This window comes from Austrofundulus limnaeus, unplaced genomic scaffold, assembly GCF_001266775.1.
Source record: "Austrofundulus limnaeus strain Quisiro unplaced genomic scaffold, Austrofundulus_limnaeus-1.0 Scaffold441, whole genome shotgun sequence".
NCBI classification, from domain to species: Eukaryota; Metazoa; Chordata; class Actinopteri; order Cyprinodontiformes; family Rivulidae; genus Austrofundulus; species Austrofundulus limnaeus.
In genome coordinates this window covers 83,833-92,869 of record NW_013952843.1, presented here as the reverse complement: position 1 = coordinate 92,869, position 9,037 = coordinate 83,833, and the positions used below count along the sequence as shown (strand labels likewise).

Genomic DNA, 9,037 nt, shown 5'->3' with positions numbered 1-9,037 from the left:
GTGTGAACGCACCATTAGTCGCTGGAAGCTTGAGACTTAGTCACTGGAAGCTTGAGTCTTTGTCGCTGGCAGCTTGAGTCTTTGTCGCTGGAAGCTTGAGACTTAGTCACTGGTAGCTCAGCTCTTAGTCACTGGTAACTTGAGTCTTAGTCGCTGGCAGCTTGAGTCTTAGTCGCTGGCAGCTTGAGTCTTAGTCGCTGGCAGCTTGAGTCTTAGCCGTTGGAAGCTTGAGTCTTTGTCGCTGGTTGCTCGGCTCTTAGCCGCTGGCAGCTTGAGTCTTAGCCGCTGGTAGCTCGGCTCTTAGCGGCTGGCAGTTTGAGTCTTTGTCGCTGGTAGTTTGACTTTTAGCAGCTGGCAGCTTGAGTCTTAGTTGCTGGCAGCTCGGATCATCATCAAACTCCACCAAGAGGACCACAAAATATCATGCTATGGTTCTTGTAAAAGGGACTCAAGATACAGTCATCGTCCCCACATATGAGTATTTTTTTGTCAYTTTTCCCAAGCTAAGATGCTAGCTAACAGCTGGATTTGAGCGATGGGACGAGTTGAATTCCACCGGAAAAAAGTGCATCCAAGGACTTTATGTCTGCTCCAAACATTTAATCAGAGGTAAAAGACCAACACTGGACCACCCTGATCCTATCCCTGCACTTTCTGTTGATAAACAGGTACAATAAACTTWGTTGTTTTTGCTGTAGCCTACTGGTAGCTTTACTCCTAGCATCTAAGCTAGCCTCATTTACAGCGCTCTACTGCAGTCAGTCAAACATACAGTGATAATATATGAACACAAATTTTAAAGACCATTAAACTTCTTTGTTGTGACTCAAGTCGATGAGTTGATACATAAGCAGTGGCTCCAGTGATAAAAATACACAGACATGAAAGCTGCGGAAAGCTAAGCTATAAAACACCAGTAAAATCACAAACTTTTTTTTAACAATTCCTCTTGCTTTTCAAATCTGTTGAAAAGCACAACCCTCCAGACAACCTTTAAACTGAAATTTCCTGTGATTTCTGAAATCGATGTGTCGAAATTTGCTTTAGGAAAGTCTTTTTCTGTTACAGTATTAACACTGATTGTCTGTAGAATCCACTCCAATTGATCRTTTGATAAAGCGACAGATACAGTAATGTATGTAAATATGAGTGATGTCAGGAGTGGAGATCTCCATTCTGAGCAGCTGTTATCTTAACACCATCAAGTTAAATTAAACATTCTTATAAAACTCTAAGAACAGCACTTAGCAGCGGTTAGCTTCAGTCCTGTATGAATTCACTCCTGATATTCACACTGAGATACTAAAGGTTTTTACTTTTTAACTGACCTATAACTACAATTGCAAATAAATAAACAAATAAGGAGACATGGTTTAAAAAAATAAATTAATAAAACACTTACTGGTATTCCAACAAGACCTGGTGGACCAGGTGGACCAGCTGGGCCCTAAAAGAAAAAAAAGATTTTAAACTAAATTTGCATTTTAAAATAGTAGACCACAAACAACTTATACAGTATAATATCAGCAAAAAAAATTTTTTTTTCAACATGGAGGAAAATAAATGTTTGAAAAATACCTTCTCACCAGGTTCACCAGTTTCCCCTCTGGGACCCCGGAAGCCAATGAGACCCTGATAAAATGCAAAAAACACCATTTAATATAAATATATACTCTTTTTTCTCTGCTTCAAGGGCCTTTTTAAATAGATTTAAACCATAAAAAAGGCTAACCCCTTTGATTAATATGTTGGTTTGGAGCATTGCATCATAATAGAAAGGTTACAGGTCTTTAGGATTTAAAGTGGAAACTGATGTCCTGATTTTCTGTTTAAGCCTTTTAAATATGATTTTAAGGTCAGTTGCAAATTTGTTAGACTTGCTTTGTTATATTAGATTTGGACCGAAGGCAGTTTTTTTTGTCATGGTGGTCAAATTTCAAACATTTCCTTTAATAAAATAATAACTGCAGTGGTAAAAACTAGTTGTCAAAGGTAGTAAAAATATAAAACATACATGTAAAAAACTTGTCAAATTTTAAATAAAGTCCAATACGTAGCCTTAAAAAAACCACTAGATGGTGCTGTCGAGCAGCAAAATGTCTTCAGAGTTCAGTTTTTAAGCTCGAGTTAAATCTGACATAATTTAAGAGTGGATACTTTTTAAAATTTATATTTTGATAAGATTTTATTTACATTAGCTTATAGCGTTTTTAGCAAACAGAACAAGCTGTTTGTGTTTTAAAAACATCTTTTTAAAATAAATTTACCATAAATAAAAATAAAATGTGCTTTTTTTGCTGAATTTATTTGTCGTTTAACAATAAAACAAACAACTTTTTGTCTCATTTCTTACATTTTAKTTCTGTTTTTTCTTACCTCATCACCTTTTTCCCCTTTGGACCCTCGCTCCCCCCTGTACCCCCACATGCCCTGAAATCAATAGATAGATWGTTTTGTTGGTTAAGTCATGATTTGCATGTACATTCTGTGTGCTGTTTGACATGTAAAGAATGTATTCACATGTGCTCCAGGAGGACCAGGTGACCCAGGCTGACCATCCTCTCCATCAATGCCATCTCTTCCTGGGGTCCCAGCTCGTCCCGGGGGCCCCCTCAGGCCTGGATCCCCCTGCCAGCCAACAAACATTCATCAAAAACATTAAAACCTAAAATCAGAATTGTGCTGGTCTACCTTTGGAAAACCCAAACTGGTTTCACCAACTGAGGTATAAACTTTAAACATCTGAGGTCCAATAATAAGAGTCATCAAGCTCCTTCCTGTGAACGGCAGAGATCTGTTTGTTCCCAACATTCCCAAACCACTGCAGCTACTGGAAGAGTCAATCAGGGATTATCACTGTTTAATGAGATGCAGGAGGTCCAGCTGAATTTTTGGTTATAGAATTTAAATCATGATTCATCAAAGAGGAGAACCTTCGTTGTTCCACCATCCAACACTGGAGCTGAACAGATTCATCGTCTGAAACCGTTTTAATTACAAGTTTTTACCACGAGACAGAAGTCAAAGTTGTTCATCCATCCATCCGTCTTCCATCCATTAATCTTCCATCCATCCATTATCCATCCTCCAATCCACCCATCTTTCCATCCATTCAACAATCAATCTATCCATCCATCTATCATCCAATCCATCCATCATCCATCTGTCCATCCGTCCAACAATCCATCCATCCATCCATCCACCCATCCATCTGTCCAATAATCCATCTGTTTGTCCACCAATCCATCATTCATCTGTCCAACTGTCCATTAGTCAATCTGTCCATCCATCTATCATCCAACCATCCATTATCCATCTGTCCATCCGTCCAACAATTGACCTGTCCAACCATCTATCTACCATCCAACCATCATCCATCCATCTTTCCATCTGTCCAATAATCCATCCGTCAATCCATCCATCCATCTCTCGGACTACATGATCGATCCATCCATCCATCCATCCATCCATCGGTCTATCAATCCTTTTGTCCATCTATCCATTTGTACATCCATCCATCCATTAAATTATTTGTCCATCAATCACCCATCTGTCCATCCGTCCAACAATCCATCTTTCCATCCATCCATCCGTCCAATAATCCATCCATCCATCATTGGTCTAGGTGATACATCCATCCTCAGCTTGAAGTCCTCTAGGTGGAACCTGATGCTAAATTTAATAAAAATAGGCGTACCATTTCTCCTGGCAGCCCTGGTTGCCCCTGTTCACCAGGCTCTCCAGGTGGGCCCTGAAAAACAAGACCATAAAACTAAATACATGTGTGTCGTGTTCAAAACTCGCCTGCTTAAAATTAAACGAGGCTCATTTCTAACCTGCATGCCAGGCTTGCCCATCTCTCCAGGTGGTCCTTCAGGTCCCTCCTGAGTCTGCAAGCTCACCAAATAGAAACGGCAGGTTCTCAGGAGCTAATAAAACAACTCAGCTGAAGCAAAGAAAAGCTTTGTTAAATGTCACAGCATACTTACAGGCCATCCTGCTGAGAGGAACTGGTAGAAACTGGAGCGCTACATAAAAAAAGAGATAAATTTAAATTATTAGGCATAAAACAAAAAAAAAGTGTTAAACTCTGGTTCTGCTGATTAAAATATCCATCACTCAGAGCGACTGTATATGTGAGGTAGACCATTAATTTGATTTTTAGGAACATTCTGTATTAATTTGTCATCACAAATCAATAACAGACATTGTTCAATAAAGGAGCTGAAGTTCTCCAGTATATATTTTACAGCTTCCAGCTGCTGCAGAGGGTGAAACAGACAAATCAAAAGCATCAACTTCCTCCCTGATAGACGAGAAAGAGAGAAATCTGAAGTGCTCCACATCAAAACAAAGTAAGGACTGGTTCAGGTGGAACTGAAGTTTTTGAAGATCTAAACAGGAGCAGTGGATGTATGGCAAGTCAAGAAAGTCATTTATCACCATTTGTATGGAAAGACAAAAGTGTACATAATTATTCTGCTTTGAAACACTCTGGTGTTTGAATAAAGTGTCACAATCTGTGTTTTCTGGTCATATTTTAAACTTCAGCAGAGGYCATGCCTCCAGCGAGAATTGCTTCTCTATAGCCGAGACTTCAGACCCTCGTATGAAGCAAAGTGAAGGACAAGGGTCTGGTTTTTTCCAGGCTATGTCAGCCTGCTTTTCTGGGTCTAAACCTCTCGCTAACTGTGACAAACAGCTGTTGTCTTTATTCACTTTTTGGGGTTCTTTTCTAAACTAAATAGACATTTTTAGRTTTGTAGTACCAACCTGGAAAGCAGCCCACTCCTCTGCAGTGTTCCTCCACAAGTAAAATGAAGGTAAACCTGGAGGTCCTGGAGGTCCTGGCTCCCCCCTGTTTCCTCGTCTTCCTTCAGAGCCCACCTGCCCCTGAGGATGATGAAACAGAAGCTGTAAACTGAAACAATAATATTTCTATTTAAGGTTTAGGTCATGAAGTTAAAAATGGACACCTTATCGCCGTTAAATCCAGGTAGACCAGGATCACCAGGACAGCCCTGTGGAGACGGTAACATTTTCAAAATAAAGAAACAGAACAGCTGTTTTTTTAAGATTTGGCAAATTATTCAATGTTTTTACTTTGATTTCTAGAAAAACATGAAATAAATAGCCAAAGCTGACTCACGTCTGGTCCTGGTGGACCCATTTTGCCAGGTGGGCCTCTCTGGACCCTGTACATTTTACCGTTTGAGCCCAAAACCAGGTCTCCATCTCTGGATACAACAGTTATAATCCCAGGGCGTTCTCTGTCTGGTTGTAGGTCTTTACCCCCCTTAGGGTTTCTATGATCCAAGGTGGTCTGAGGGGTGGGGCTCCAATGAGGTTCAGCTGTAACAGTCCTGGTCTCCAAGTCCAAATCTTCTCTTAGTTTGTTGGATTCGGTGGATGTCTTGGGACTTGAGGGGATTTTGGGAGGAAATCCCAGTGAGGGCTTCTTAGGGGAACCTCCAATGTCCAAGTCGATGATGTCATCTGAAGGTTTTCTGGGGAAGAGCGAAGAAGTCCTAGAATCTGTCTTTTTCTCTGTCGTAACGTTCTCCTCCACCTTTTTAGACGAAACATCAGGTTTAACCTTCTGGCCTCCTTTGAGTCCATTTTTGTTGACCTGTCCACCTTGTTGGAAGACCAGATCCAACAAGTCCGTGTCCTCATCGATCACAAAGACGTCTCCACGACCCACCGACCCTTTCCGATCAGTTCTAGATGGGATCGTCCCGTCCCCTCGAGAACCCCCCGGACGCAGGACAACATTCTGTTAAGAAAACAAAACAAGAATCAAGACTGAGCTGGTTTCTCAGACATCATGACAGCGGTTTCCTGGTTTGTATTGTGGTCTGATGATAATCCCTGCTTGGTATGAATCACTTCCTATTTGTCAAACTACGGACAATCAGCTTATTTAGTTTAGAAATTTCCCAACAAATGTGACAATAAGGCCAATCAAAACCAGACATGGAACAACGTGTACATTAAATTTAACAAGACTATAAATCTTCCGGCTTATCTCTTCTAAAAACTCAGATTTCTTCATCAACAATAGGTTAAATATAGCTATTTTGCTAACAGAAACTCAACTATTATTGGCAAAGTTTTAACCAATGATGAGTAGCACTTTGACTTTTTGTTGGAGATGACTCTCAACTACTACCACACCAAATTACAGCTCATTTAATGCATTCAGTGAGTTCTGGTAGAGATGAGCACCTCTCTGCTAATTCGCTAATATCGGAATTAGCTTCTTATTTAGCATATTAGCGTTAATGCTAACTTTGAAAATTGTTAACAGATTAGCTTCTGCTAAATTAGGTTATGCTAATTACAACTCCAAACGTGTTAAAGCTCTATTTTCAWGTCATTTATCTCAAATTAAAAAAACACCCACTCTTACAGTGATGGACTTATCAGACATCATAAATAGCATGTAGCATCTTTAGCTGCTAAACTTCAAACTCAGAGTGTTAAAAATAATATATCATTTAACAATATTTAAGTAACATATACAAAAACTAACTATGGATAAAATATGGTAGAGAAATTATTTGTTGTTAGACTAACTCAAAAAAGTGCTTTTATTCTGAAAGAGGAAAAGTAAAAGTATCTAAAGTCAGCGATAACTCTGGTTTGGATTGGCAGATTTGCCACAGATGTTCCCGCTCACCTWCAAATTAAACCAATAGAAAACTAACAACAGGTTTGCATCAGTCCCACCAATCTTCATCTGGAAAGAGATGAAGACTGTGGYCCWAGCGGTTAGCGTTAGCTTCCATTAATTTTGAAATTCAATTAGCGGATTAGCATTAGTATTGCTAAGGTTTTTGATTAGCAGATTAGTGGTTAGTGAAGCTAACRTTTTGGTTAGCTGAGCCCACCACTGGTTCTGGGTCTGCCTTGGGGTCTCTGACCAGTGGGACGTGCCCAAAGKCACCCTGATCAGATGAACCACATCAACTCATTTGGATGCAGGTATCTCCTCACCYGATCTCCAAGGCTGAGCCCGACCACCCTATGAAAGAAGATCATTTCGGGTGCKTGTATCCAGACSTCATGACCACAARTGAGGGTTGGAACATAGACTGACCAGAAAAATCAAAAGCTTTGCCGTTTGACTCATGTCTTCACCACTACTGACCGAAACAACACCCTCATTACYGAGGACGTGGTCTTGATCTGTCCTATCATCACTCTGAAACAAAATGCTCAGATATTTAAAGAAACTAAACATAAAAAACGATCAAAACCCTTTGAAACAAAGCTAACTAAAACATACGACTGTAAAATATTGTTTTTTACCAACATTAAATGTGTTTAAGGGGCTTGTTGGCAACAAAATCACATGATTGAAAACTTTCTACCCAGAAGAAACCAAATTAAAGCTTCATTGCAATTTGTTCAGCTCCACATTAATTACAGAAGCTTAAATCTTGACACGGTGCTGATTTTTCACCCAAGTGTTGTTAGGAAACAGAGACATGAACACAAACACACTGAAGTGGGTGCTTCAAACGAGCCTGCCGTTACAGAGTCCGGAGCTGAATGTAAACACTGACTCAGCACATGTTCAAACCTGCATCCCGTCACAGTTCTGACATCACAGATCCAATGTTTCCTGTTTCAGGTCCTGAGCAAACAACTCCAGGTATTTTTAAAACAAATTTTTTTTTACTAAAACATCTGGGAAGTGTAACATTTGATGTTGATATTAAAGCTTTACTCCATACTTTGTTCGGAACTTGGAAAGTAGATAGTTCTTTGAACAAGCTCATTTTGGAGACCAGATTAACACGCTAACAGCTAATCTGAGCGAAATCAAACTGGATTACTGTCAAATTAATTGCAGTTTTATAAACTTCATGCTGATTTTAAATTTGATGACTTTTTATGCAAATTATGTTTTTTTTTTGCAACTGCCACAAACAACATCAGAAGCCAACTGTAGCATTTTGGGGCACTTCCTGCAGGAATACATGAACATAACATGAAATTAACATCGTGCAAACCTGATGAGGATGCAAAGATGTTTAAATGTTAACATTTGCATGAACCACAATGAACAACTGTAGTGCCTTTTGGTTTTAGCCTTTTTGAGCCTTTATCCCGTTAATCCAGTCAGACTTAAACTATTTCTCCAAACTAAATCCATCCAAAGAGCCATCTACAGCAGGTAAGATAGTATCTGTTCACAGCTTTTCTTGAAAAACAAAAAACACCACTTTAAAATGCTCAAACTATTATTTTTAATAACTACAACAAATCCCACTATGAACAGAAATATACAATGTACATACAGTGTAGTAACATTTAAATGGATATATAGAAAAACAGTAGTTTAAGTAGTAGTTAGTGGGTTTAGAACAAATAAATAAACATCAATGGCTCAAATGAAATTAATGGAAAAGAYAACAGCTGTAGATCATAAACAGTATTGTGTTACTGTTTATTTGAAGGCCTTTGACACTACTGAAAACAAAACAATTTTATTGAAAAGCTGAATAAATACGGTATTAGAGGATCAGCACTACAGTGGGTAGGTCATTATTTGAAATATAGGAAACAGTTTGTTCAGGTAAATGATGAAATGATGAGTTATATAATATTAGATGTGGAGTTCCTCTGGGTTGTGTACTTGGACCAAAGTTGTTTATTTTGTATATGAACGATTTGGTTAGTGTGTTGGGGCTTTTGAAGTGTTTTATTTGCAGATTACGCTACATTTCATTGTTTGGGTAAAGATATAGAACAGATGTTTTTGGACAAGCAGAATTTTGAGATTTGGTAACAAATCAAATTATCATTGTTCCATTTAGAATCAATGTTGAGATCTGTAGTCAGTGAGGTGAGGTTTTTGGGTGTTCTCATTGATAAAAAGCTGACATGGAAACCTCACATAAACCATTTAAGAATAAAAACAGTACAAGCAACTGCGCTGCAGTATAAAGTAAGAGAACAAATTATTCAGTGATAAAGCTATATATTGTATAATGCAATGATTGTTCTGAACTTTATTGTATTGAAG

The 9,037-nt window shown here is 38.8% G+C and overlaps 1 protein-coding gene across 1 annotated transcript in view; it reads right to left on the bottom strand.

Moving 5' to 3' along the window:
- si:ch211-196i2.1 (collagen alpha-1(I) chain) overlaps positions 1-9,037 on the bottom strand; it is a gene marked incomplete in the record, with an annotated part of 64,972 nt that overhangs the window by 12,374 nt on the left and 43,561 nt on the right. Inside the window, 10 exon segments of the mRNA XM_014024833.1 lie at positions 1,403-1,447; positions 1,579-1,632; positions 2,377-2,430; positions 2,521-2,628; positions 3,698-3,751; positions 3,837-3,890; positions 3,990-4,028; positions 4,774-4,893; positions 4,977-5,021; positions 5,150-5,776. Coding sequence (XP_013880287.1) covers positions 1,403-1,447; positions 1,579-1,632; positions 2,377-2,430; positions 2,521-2,628; positions 3,698-3,751; positions 3,837-3,890; positions 3,990-4,028; positions 4,774-4,893; positions 4,977-5,021; positions 5,150-5,776 — 1,200 coding nt within the window.